The sequence below is a fragment of the Melanaphis sacchari genome, unplaced genomic scaffold (genome assembly GCF_002803265.2).
Source record: "Melanaphis sacchari strain LSU unplaced genomic scaffold, SCAv2.0 Contig1568_pilon_pilon, whole genome shotgun sequence".
NCBI classification, from domain to species: domain Eukaryota; kingdom Metazoa; phylum Arthropoda; class Insecta; order Hemiptera; family Aphididae; genus Melanaphis; species Melanaphis sacchari.
This window is the reverse complement of record NW_020270696.1, coordinates 1-13,497: the sequence shown is the minus strand read 5'-3', so window position 1 is coordinate 13,497 and position 13,497 is coordinate 1. Positions and strand designations below refer to the sequence as shown.

At 30.8% G+C, this 13,497-nt stretch overlaps 1 protein-coding gene and 1 pseudogene across 1 annotated transcript; one reads left to right on the top strand and one right to left on the bottom strand.

Annotated features, from left to right (window-relative positions):
- Nucleotides 1–13: 13 nt before the first annotated feature.
- Nucleotides 14–7,189, bottom strand: LOC112592084 (the record flags this gene model as incomplete). The annotated part of the gene is made up of 2 exons (XM_025336061.1): nucleotides 6,871–7,189; nucleotides 14–631 (listed from the first exon to the last, which is right to left on the bottom strand). Coding segments are annotated over exons 1-2 (647 nt in total), but the record flags the coding sequence as incomplete, so codon positions are not given.
- Nucleotides 7,190–8,824: 1,635 nt separating this feature from the next.
- Nucleotides 8,825–10,689, top strand: LOC112592085 (annotated as a pseudogene).
- The last annotated feature ends 2,808 nt before the right edge of the window (nucleotides 10,690–13,497 follow it).

The window sequence follows — 13,497 nt, the reverse complement described above, 5'->3', positions numbered from 1 at the left end:
TTGTATTTGTAACAATCTTTTATGCAATTTTTGTTCTTTGTTTGACACGTCCTTATATAACTCTTCAGTACGATTGATTGTATTAGCTATTTTCTTTACAACTGTTTTTACTACCGTTGTTTGTGTTTTCATTATATGTAAAATATTATTTCCTGTTTCTTCTGTTTTTTGAATTGCTTCTCTGGTTTTCTTAACACATTTGTCATCACATACTCCAAATAACGTATACATAACATTACCTATAATATTTATCAATCCCCTCTTTTGTCTTTGATTATTAGTATCTTGATCAGCAGGTTGACCTCCTAATGATAAATACATTCTTTCTTTTTGATTAGTTATTTCGTCGTATAAGTCGGTTATTACTATTTGATATTTTCCGCATAAATCTATATGATTTTTATCAGTACATATGTTTGTTATGTTTTTCATTTTTTCTCCTAATATCTCGTATTTCGCGTTATATTCTTTTAGTGAAAAGTAAGTAATGAGCTTATATTCTGCTCCTATTATCCTAATTGGACCTAAATTCTCATAATGCAAACCCTTGTCTTGTTCATATGGTGTATATGTATAATAGTCTGATGAGTTTATTTCATTAGCCTTGCTTATTCCAACCATCAACACCAATCTAAAAGTAAAAAAAATTACTTTTCTAAAAGTAAAATATTATTTCCTATGGTAATTTTTCTATTAATGTCTCATAAGTAATTTTTTCCAGTAATTTATCGAATAAACATTTCGTTAATATTACGTCTGCACAAGGATCATGAGCATGAGTTATTTTATGGTCTATATCACAAGCCAACTCATGACTTTCAAATAAGTTTAATAATCTACCATTTTTTTTATAACTACCTAATTCAATTTCTTCTATAGTAATTTTGTTGATTTGTAATTGTAAGAAAAATTGCCTATTATTACTACTATCATAAGCTCTTATATTTAAAATTGGATAATGTAAATCTAAACGGTTTAAAAAAAACATATCCATATCACCATTCCATAAAACAAATGCCGATTTTTGTTCCCCCCGATTAATGTAATTTAATATTGTTTTTCTATTTAAATTATTTATAGTAGAACAACTACTTTCGTTAATTTGCGATAAACATATATTCGCTTTGGTGGACGGCCAACCAAAAAATTTCTTAACATTTTTAATCGCCCAATCCTGTTCATATTTAGTAGTAGGACGGACTTCATTGCTAGATATTAAAAAAGGCCATCCTTCTAATTTAACCGTTTCACTTTGACTTAAATTGTCCGTAATTGCCCCGCAGATCAATACGTGATTGTTTTTTTGTAATATTGTAAATTCAAAGTCCAAAATATTAAAATTGTATGTTTTGGTTCTATAAAAAAAATCAAAAACTTAAAGTTAATGTTATATATAAAAAAAAAATATAATCTACCATATCTATAATTATTCATTTATTTTATCATTATGATATCGTTTCACATTATTTTTATGTACTGTAATACCTCGTCTACCGCGTTGTATAACTATATTTTCATCTCCTATTATTTCAATTACTTCATATGGTCCTAACCATAAAGAATTAAGTTTATTCCTATGTGTATTATCTTTTAAAAGTACTAAATCTTTTACATGTATATCTACAGGATTCTCTTTTTTATCATATCTCTCTTTACTTTTTACTTTATTTTCAATTAACTTCTCTCTTGCTAATTTACCCGTATGTGACACTTGCATACTTTGTTTTAAATCATATAAATAATCATCATAATTATACTGTGGTTCTGGCTCAGATTTTAATTTAATTGGTATTTCCAATGTACGCCCATATACTAATGCATATGGTTGATAGTTAGTCGATGTATGTACTGTTGAATTATATACAAAAAATGCATAGGGTAATAAATGATCCCAATTATTTAAATTTTTATCTACATAATGTCGCAAATACTCTGCTAAGGTTCTATGTGATCTTTCAAGACCTCCATTTGTTTGTGATCTGAAAGGACTAGTATTAATTTTATTGATTTTTAACAATTTACAAACTTCCGTAAACGTTTTACTAAGGAAATCCGTTCCTTGATCTGTCAATATCGTTCCCGGTATTCCGTGTACACACACAAAGTGTATAACGAAGGCTTCCGCGACCGTGTTTGCCTGATGATTAGGTATTGGTACTCCTAGCGTATACTTAGACAAGTCATCTTGCATTGTTAAAATATAATTGTTACTAGACAAAGTTGTTGGTAAAGGTCCTACAATATCTAAAAATATTTTCTCAAATGGTTTCGAACTTGTGGATGTAATAGCCATTGGTTGTCTAACATGTCGGTTCGAAATTTTATTTACTTGGCATGGCGTACAATTTTTTATATATTTTTTAACATCATTTTTCATACCTTTCCATCTAAACTGCTTTTGTATTCGTTTTACGGTTTTATTTACTCCTAAATGTCCTCCTAACTTTGAATCATGAAATTGTTTTAAAATAATTACTTTCTCTTCTTCCGAATATTCTATACTCGTACATACTATAATTTCAATTTTAGTATTACGAAATATGTATCTTAACATTGACCTTATATTATCCCATTCTAAATCGTCATTGAAACCTAATTTATTCATTGCTATTTTATTTAATTTATTTTCTTCACAAAGTTGTTTCAAGTTCACTAACGCTATATATATGTTCTCATACGTTGACCTCTGATGATCTCTATTTTTCGTAACTAAAAATATTATGTATCGATTATTTTGTATTACATACGGTGTATCTCCTATTACTTTACTAACTGGTAAAAATGTTTTAATTCCAAACTTTTGTTTTATTTCATAATTTATTCCTGATGTTAAATTATATTGCTTTGCAATTTCTGATACTATATGATATTCTATGGGTGCTTCTAATAATGTACCTATAGTTTCCTTTATATTATTGTTTGTAATTAATTGTGTTTTCATTTTCTCAAGAAATTCCTCATATGACTCGTTTTTAATTTCCTGTATTGAATACATACGACTTAAAGCATCTACATTAGAGTTTTGTACCCCAGGTTTATATCGTATTTCATAATCATATTCTTCAAGTTGTATTCTCCAACGTGCTAATTTTGACAATGGATTTTTTAAATTGAAAAGCCATGTCAGAGGACGATGGTCACTAAGTATTATGAACTTTCTTCCATATAAATATGGTCTAAACTGTTTTACACCAAAAATTATAGCTAAACATTCTAACGCGGTTGTAGAATAATTGTTTTCACTTTTATTCAACGTTCGCGACGCATACGAAATTGGTAAATCTTGACCTATTTCTCCTTGAGATAATATTGCCCCTAGCGCTTTATTACTCGCGTCCGTAGTTAATATGAAAGGTTTAGTAAAATCTGGATATTTAAGTATTGGTTTAGAACATAAAGCTGCTTTTAATTTATCAAATGATTTTTGACATTCTTCACTCCATACAAATTTAATATCTTTCTTTAAAAGATTAGTTAAAGGTTTTGCAATTGTACTATAGGAATCTATAAATTTTCTATAATAACCACTTAGTCCTAAGAATGATTTTATATCTTTTACGGTTTTTGGTTTTGGAAATTCTAACACTGATTTCACTTTTTTCTCATCGGGTTTAATTCCATTTTCTGATATTACGTGTCCTAAATACACACATTCTCGTTTCAAAAATTCACATTTATCTGGCTGTAACTTTAAATTATTGGTTCGTAATCGCTCAAACACCTCTATTAATTTTTCATTATGATCATATAAATTTTTTCCGTATACAATAATATCATCTAAATACACTAGACATTTTATTCCTATTAAACCAGCTAATGCTGAGTTCATAACTCTTTGAAAAGTTCCAGGACTAGTTTTCATTCCTTGTATCATACGTTTAAAATGCCAATGACCTTGATTAGTCGAAAAGGCTGTTAATTCTCGTGATTCTTTTTCTAATTTAATTTGATAAAATCCACTAGAAAGATCAAGAACAGAGAATAATTGACATTGACCTAACTGGTCTAATATTTCAGTAATATTTGGCAAAGGGTGAAATTCATTTATAGTAACTTCATTTAATGCTCTAAAGTCTACTACTATTCTAAATTTTTGTTTACCTGAGTTATCAATCTTTTTTCGTACTAATAAAAGAGGAGAGTTCCAAGGACTTCTTGAACTCTCAATAATATCATTATCCTCAAGTTTTTTAATTTGCGCATTTATCTCGTCTTGTTGCGAATGAGGAAGCCTATAAGGTCTACGATATATAGGTGGTTGATCCTGTTTTAATCTTATTACATGGGTACCTGCATTGGTGAATGTTAAAATATCCCCTTCCATATGAAATATACTATTATATCTTTCGCATATCTCTTAAATAGTTTTTCTCTCATTCTCATCCATGTGATCTGTTCTTATAATTTTCCTTAATTGTTCTATACGCTCATTATGATTATTTGTTGATTCTACTATATATATCTCATACTCACTATCATAAAGTATTTTATTTAAATCGCTCATATTAACATTTTTTAATTCTTCAGATATATTTAGCATACTAACTATTGCTTTCCCTTTATTTACAGTTGAAACTGTACTACTACAATAAACATCTTTTGTAATTTGTTGTTTATGTATATATATACTTTTACTTTCTACTTCTGGGTCAGCTACTGCTATTTCTACGACAGTCTCCGTTCGAGGTTGTAATGTCAAAATTATTGAACTACTTTTTAAATTATTCAATGTTGTTTCATCGTTTTGTATAACCAGTTTATTATTTCCTACATGTACTATTACTTTATTTTTTAATAAAAATTCATGACCTAGTATACCATCTTTTGGTATAGGAAATTGTGCTCCTACAATATAAAATTCCGTGTCTATACTGTTATAAGTTATTATTATTGATATAACTATTTTACCTATTGTCTGTAATATTTCTTTATGTATGCCTCTTAAATTAATTTTTTGTGTTTCATTTATAATTAATTGTCCTTGTAAACAGTTTATTTTAAGTATATTCACCTGACTACCTGTATCTATCAATAAATCTAACTTATTTGTTTTGCTTGCGGGTGAAATACACGTTATATGATTATTTTCTATATCTGTCACTATATGGAAACATTGCGCATTTCCTCCGCGATTATCTGGTTTATCGATCGAGTACCGCGTTCCTCGCTCGAAGCGTTTACGTTTCCCGAATTATTATTTTTACTTTCATTATTACGTTTCTTATAGCAAACATTTATATCATGACCTTTCCGTTTACAATATGTGCATGTAATTACTCTTACATTATAGTTAGCTGATGGCTGTACAAATTTATTTCTATTTGGTTGATTAACGTTATAGTTTGTATAATTTTGTATTGGTTTATTTCTACATTGAGCTGCATAATGATTTCCATTACAATTATAACATTTTATTGGTGGTTTGTTAAAATTATTTTGCTGTGGATAATTATTTGTTCGTGTCTGATAATTTGATTTATTTTGTTGGAAATTTTTAGAATAATTATTCATATTTTTATATTTTGTATTATTTTTATGCTGCCAATTGTTATTCTGTTTATAATTATTATTAGAACTTTTATTATTAGAAAAATCATTTCTATACCTATAATTCTTTCTCTCTGTATTATACTCTACCTCCTCAGCTTTAGCCAATTGTTTAGCTATCTCTAAAGTTTTAGGATTACGTGCTTTTACAATTGTTCTTATAGGACTTATTAATCCTTTTATAAAAATATTTAGTGTTTGTTCTTTTAACGTTTCGTGTATTACTCTAGCTTCAGATTCTTCTTTGTTAAGTGTACATGCAGTACATAACTTATAATATAATTTTTCTACTCTATGACAATAATCATTAACATCCTCACCATTACGCATTTTAATAGAATTTAACTGTATTTGTAAACTTGAAGCTGTTGTCATATCCTCAAAAGCATCTGTTAAATAACTGTTAATATATGTCCACTTAGTCACATTTTTATACTTTATCATTTCCAATGCTCTACCTGATAACTTAGTAGTTATATATTTAACCAGAATCGGTGCATTTTTCTCTTCAACTAAATTTACTGCCATATCACATGCATTAATAAATGGATAAATGTCATCTTCTCCTGTACACAAAGGTATTAGTTTAAATGCTTTCTCTAATCTTATGGTAACCATATTTTTTACGCGCGGTTCCTTTCAAATGTTAACGCTATATGCTGAAAACTATCTGTAACCTTGCTACGTGTAACTTTTTTACTATCTAGGCTTAAACTTCTATTTAAGCTGGGCTTTAAATTCGGGCTAGGGCTAGGGTTTTTACTAGGGCTACCTAAATCAATCAACTGTTGGGTTTTATTTAATAACTCCAATTCTGAAATATCTGCAGATGTTTTATTCAATGGATTAGCTACTTCCAAAGGAGATGTACCTGTGTTCTCCATAAATTTCCTTCACACTCATTTGATACGTTTTAATTCAATAATAACTTTTATATTTATATACCCTTTAATAATCAATAATAATTCTCAATAATTCACAATAATAATTCTCAATAATTCACAATATAATTCTCAATAATTCACAATATAATTCTCAATAATAATTCTCAATAATTCACAATAATATACGCCCTTTAATAATCTCAATAAATTCAATAATATACTTCAAAATAATTCAAATAACTCAATATGCCCTCAAAATAATTTAATAATCACAATATCTCAACATAATATACCCTTTAACAATAATAAAATTCAATAATATGCCCTCAAAAAAAAAATTTACGACCTACTTTATATATTCAGTTTCTTAAATGATACTTCTAGGTTTTATACTTTTGTAACATATATTGTGTAATAAATTAATTAATTGTTCACTTACAATAATGCCATGTTCTGTGATGTTGTCATCTTGTCTGATACTGCAACGTTGTTGTTGGTTTTCTCTTCTGGAGTTATCAGCAAAGAAAAGTGATCAAGTCTTCCTTGTTGATGATAGCCTTTGACGGTTGCCTCCTTGAAAAGTGTATCCTACCGACTGCGCCAAAATTGTTGCGTGCCAATATCAGATCCAGATCCAAGGTGTTATTAAAATGAATTGTACAACTTTTAATTACAATAATGTTTAATCTGTATAAATAAAATACATGTAACTGATATAAGAAGTGGCTGAGTGTCGTGAAGTTGCTCTGTTCTTCGTAGCTCTGGTACATCTACCCTTGTTGGTCTTCGGACTCCCTTATATACAAGAAAATATCTTGTTGTTGTAATCGTCAACCTTCCAATTTAGATTAATTCTTGGAATTGTTTTCACATTTGAAACAACAATCTCCAGGATGTTATCGTCTTACTGGCAATTCTTGTAAACGCAAAACGACCTCGCCTAAGAACTACTATTTTGATTTATTACAATGTTTTTACAAAATATGAATCTAATATTCGTATACATTATAATTATTAGATCACATATATATTTAGATCACTATTGCTAACACCTATAGCAATATTACACATATATTACATATTAGCATATCTCGTAGCTCATGAATATTATATTATATTATATTATATTATTAGCACATCTCGTAGCCCATAACAACAGTTAGGCAGGGTAGTCATTATTTTTAATTAGTTCTGAAAACTGAAAAATTTTCAAATTTTTATCTTTAGTTAGAAGATAGTTTGTTAAAAATAAAAACTTAAGTCAGAGTAATAGTTAGATGTTAGTTTTTTTTAAAATTTAATTTAATAACTAGTTTAGGTGTTTGTTCAAATGTAAATAATAAGTTATATATCTTAAACTATTGATGATGATTGAAAAATTAAATTAAATACATTCTTGATTTGATAATTAATGTAATAATACAATATAATATAGCCTATATTAATATTACTTATATACTTAACTATGTACTATATAGGAATATTATCTAATATTAGCAAAAGTAATATTTTATTCAAAATATTTATTGAATTTTAATAGAATTTAATAGAAGGTAGATGTTTTTAACAACAATCAATACATAAATGATAATTTATTAAACATTTATCATGAATGCTTTGTCAATGATTTTCTGTTGAAATGTCTAACTAGGTGTATTATTTACCTCCAACAATGAATTCCATTATTTAAAATAATCCTACTATAAAATAGGTAATAGGATTGTTTTAGGGGGTCGCTGTAAATTGCGTCCCGTTTTAAATTTTTTATGTAAATTGCGGCCCGGGTATATTTTATACATACGTAAATTGCGGCCCGGGTATATTTTATACATACGTAAATTGCGGCCCCGGTATATTATATACATACGTAAATTGCGGCCCCGGTATATTTTAATATATTTGCCTACTTTGTACAACACCAACGTTGAATATCATTCTTCAGAAGTTTTTGAAAACGAAATTTGAAACCATCAACTATTTTCAACGTTATATTTTTTTCACTTTTCATAACTTCCATTGTTATTAAATTTAAAAAAAAATACAAATACTAATTTACCAAATACTGTAAATACTGTAAACCAGTGATTCCCAACGTGGGCGCTACCGCCCCCTTGTGGGCATTTTTTATTTTGAAGGGGGCGTTTTTCTGAGGGGGGCGCTAAGGGGGGCGCTCATCTATCATTTACATTTGTATTGTCTATAACTGATTGCGCTGATTGCGATGAAATGTATAACTGCGTAGAATAAAAACTAATTTAAAATACCAAATATAATATACTATGTACAGAATAATGTAGGTATAATATTTATAGACACTTTTATAACATCTAAATAATTGTCTTATCGGACTTATCGTATAGATTCCGATTAGCGACGAATAGCCGATTACAACAATGTTGTGTGTAGTCGTATTTGGTACTAGGTAGATACTTGACGTTATTATTGTGCGTGTACGTAAAAGTTGTATTCGTAAATATTATAAAATGTCCGAGAACAAAAAATGTAGAAAATATTCCATTGAGTATTTGAAATTTGGTTTTATTGTATCTCCGACAAATGAAAAATTACCCTTGTGTCTCATTTGTGAAAAAACATTTAGTAATGAAGCCATGAAACCTTCAAGAATGAAAGAGCATTTTATGAAAAAACATGCAGATAAAAGTAACAAAAATATTTTATACTTAACTGACCTAAAGAATAAATTTGAAAAACGAAAAACCGTGACTGGACTTTTTAATAAAACACATCTAAATAACGATAAAGGTCTCCTTGCATCCTACAAAGTGTCTCTTTTAATTGCAAAATGTGGAAAACCACATACTATCGGCGAAACACTTATTTCACCTGCTGTAGAAGCAATATTAAAATCAATGACAAATTTAAATGTAACTAACATAATTTCATCTATTCCTCTTAGTAATAACACTGTATCCAGACGAATTGATGAAATGGCGTATGATGTTGAAATAAAATTGTGTGATATTTTAAAAATTACAAAATTTTCTTTACAACTTGATGAATCCACTTTACGAGATAACGAAGCCCTCTTACTTGCGTACGTGCGATATGTAAACATCGATGAAAAAATAACGGAAGAACTACTATTTGCAAAATCATTAAACACGGATACTAAAGGATTAACCATATTTAAAGTAGTCGATAATTTTTTCACAGAAAAGGATATTCCTATCACAAATTGTATAGCTTGTGCGACTGACGGAGCGCCTGCAATGATTGGACGTCAACGTGGCTTTATTGCTCATTTAAAAAATGCAGTCCCTGGGATTTTAACAGTTCATTGTGTCATTCATCGTCAACATTTAGTATCTAAAAATTTAAGTGATGAATTATTTGATACCATGCGGTTTGTTATAAATGCTGTTAATAAAATCAAAGCTAAATCATTGAATGACCGTTTGTTTCGACAATAAAATTATGCCACGAAAATGATGAAGACTTTGAACGCCTTGTTCTACACACCGAAGTTAGGTGGCTCTCAAAAGGAAATTGTTTGACACGCTTTTATAATTTATTTCAAACTATACTAGAATTTCTGCAGCCACTTGATAAACAACTTTACGATGAATTACATAAAAGAGAGACAAATATCGCATACCTAGCAGATATTTTTGAAAAACTTAATGATGTCAATAAAAATTTGCAAGGCGATAAAATTAATTTTATAAAATCGAAGCCCATTATTAGTGCATTTATTTCAAAATTAAGTTTTTTTAAAGACAAAATTAGTCGACGTGAATTTAATAATTTTTACAACTTATCAAGCTCAAAACAAATTTTAGATTCTGACTTAGAAATATACTGTGCACACCTTGAATCCCTTAAAGATGATATGAGTACAAGATTTAAGGACATCAACGACTTGATTATACCAGAATGGGTATTAAATCCATTTTTAGCAGATATACAAAATCTCCAACCATCAATTCAAGAAGAACTACTCGAAGTGAAGCACAACGAAGAAGCTAAAATCGATTTTAAACATAATGGATACGAGTTGTTTTGGCTCAAACAAAAATCTATGTATCCTCAACTTTGGAAAGAAGTGGAATTACTTATTATGGCTTTTCCGTCGACATACCTGGTCGAAAAAGGCTTTAGTGCGGTTCAACAACTTTTGACAAAATCAAGAAACAAATTAGAAATATGTGAAAGAGGAGATTTAAGACTAATGCTGACATCTATTGAGCCAGATATAATTTCGTTAGCAGGAAACCATCAACCTCAGGGAAATCATTAGTCACATCAGTATTTCAGTAGTTAAATAATATTTATTATTATTATTAGTTAAATAAAGGTATTTAAAAATAAAATTAACTAAATTATAGCGTTAAAATGTTAAATTATATTTTTTCTTTAATTAAATAGCTTATTAATCTTTTGAAAATATTGATTGGGAGGGGGGCGGTATGAGATTTTTAAAATCTAAAAGGGGCGTTGAGTAAAAAAAGGTTAGGAAACACTGCTGTAGACCAATGTAAAAACTCGTGCGAAATATTTCGATCAAATGCACACAGCACACTGGCGGCTAGTAATATTATATAAGTGAGCATCAAGTGATCTTATCGATCAATTTAAAGATAATATAACCAGCCGACCGGAAATCGGAATTTACGTACATTTCAAATATACCCGGGCCGCAATTTACGTATGTATAAACTATAAAATATACTCAGGCCGCAATTTACACACTATATAACTATGACCTTTTTTGCGGGACGCAATTTACCAACTCCGGTTTTAGGAGGTTAGACCTAAACTAAAATATTTGTTTCATTTTTTTAAATTGTGTCTTTTTTAAAAATAAATATATAAATTACATTTTATTACCCATATACAAAATTATAACAATTATTATTTCATTTATTTATTTATTTATTTATTAAATTATCATATTAATTTTGCCTTAGTTGTTTTTTTTTTTTTTTTAATGTATTTTAAGTTTATAAACTAGCACCGGTGAAACTCGCTGTAAGTGAATACCCTAGGTCGGTAAAACTCGCTGTATGTGAATACCCTAGGTCAGTAAAACTCGCTGTATGTGAGTACCCTAGGTAGCTAAATATCGTTTGAAGTGAATTTCCTAGGTCGGTGACAGGACTTAAGAATACAGCAGTTAGAAAAGTCTAGTAGGCAAAACCAGTGATAACGACGTTTGACATGTTGGTACCTCTGATTTGGTGGCTCTACACTTTGGCGGTGTCGTTTTAAACGCGTGAATAATAAAAGTCTAATTCGAGCGTCTTGTGGTCGGTCATTTCATTAAATTCACAGGTGTAATACACCTTGTCCCGTAGCTTGCCCTGTGCTTTTGTGCATAGAAAATAAATAAATACATTCCGAAATGGTAATTAAATGTCTAGCTATCAGTCATTACTCGGTGCTTGTCGTTACTCGACTGGGCAATCCGCGTAGCTTGCCCTGTGCTTTTGTGCATAGAAAATAAATAAATATACACTCCGAAAGGTTGATGAAGTGTCTAGTTATCAGTCATCGTCCAGTAAATATCGATTCCTGACAGGGCAAACCGCCTGCGGCGGATTGTCATACCTCCTGACGTCGAAGGCGTTGTGCTGTTTAGTACGCAAAAAAGTTTAAGTCGAATCGAGCGCTCGATTTCTCAAGCGATCACCAATGAAAATCCAGTTAAACGCGTTTAAACCTCCCAGGTAGGCAATCCGACTGCGAAGGATCGCGGACGATGTGGGCGTAAAGGAGAGATTTTAAACATATTATGGAAAACGTATGTCAAACGTTAGGGAGTTGAAGATCAAAAAACTATATATATTTAATCATTTTTTTGATAACAGAAATTACAATTAATTAACACAAAATTTAAAAAATTTAAAAAAAAAAAATGCAAAAAATCCGAATATTTGGTCAGTTATCGTACAGTCCGGATTTCGCCGGAACGTGTTTCGAACCTGCCTACCTAACGTCGGGGAACCTATCCTAACACCTATCGACTACAGTTTGAGTTGTGAACCACGACCGAATCTCGAGCACTTAAACCGTTTTAGAGATGCGACGAATACCATAGTATACGTCGTTTAAGCGATACGATTTTTACGATTCGCGTGTCGCGAAACCGTAAATCGCACGTTTATCGTCGTTTAGAGCGTTTCCGACGTATTCGTTACATTATTAAATCGTGTACGTCTTAACGATGTACCGAGTTTATTATCACATACACACATCTCGATATCGCCCCAAACGTACGCGATCAAAGGCATTACAACGACCGGAGAGCAACGATTTTGCGATGTTTTTGTATAATACACATAAGGATTTGGTCGTATCTGACGTACGTCATGGACGGTGCGCACGTTTCTTTTTTATACACATAATCGTATTTTATACGCTATCGAGACGATGAGGTCGCGGAGGCGTCCGAGGGCGGAGACACCGAAAACAAAAAAACGCGTATTCGACAGGGATAAACGATTTATCGTATCATAAAAAAAAACAGTAGTACACGCGCGACGATACGATAACCGACCGGTGAACGCGTCGCGAACGGAATTCGGGGACGCGGGGCTCGCGAGAGACGCGTTCCGCGCGATTCGAAAACGCGCGGACGCGAAAAAGGCGAAACCGATTCGGGCGGAGAGAAAAACCGGAGAAAAACGGGCGACGTCCGTCGGCGGGCGCCCGCGGCCGAGGACCGAATCCGAACGAAAACGCGCGCGGACGAGACGAAAAAGACCCGCACCGGGCTACAGCGTTGAGAACGCGACGGAAAGAAGTCTCCGAAGGCCGGAAAAGCGGAAAAACGATATAACAAAAACAAAGAATAACGACGGCGGCGGGAGATATCGATAACGATAACGACGCACGGGAGATATTATCAGATAAAAAAGACGATAAAAAAAAATTTAATTTTCCGATTGGCCAGTACACTAAACCAGAGCACTCTGGCGAAAAAACCCGGGAAGCTCGTTTTGGTTTTATATTATAAGATTATTTAGGTAATTATAAAGGTTAAATATTATCTAGAATGTTTTTTTTTAATGTGTTAATTTTTTAATCAATTTATTTTTATTTGCAT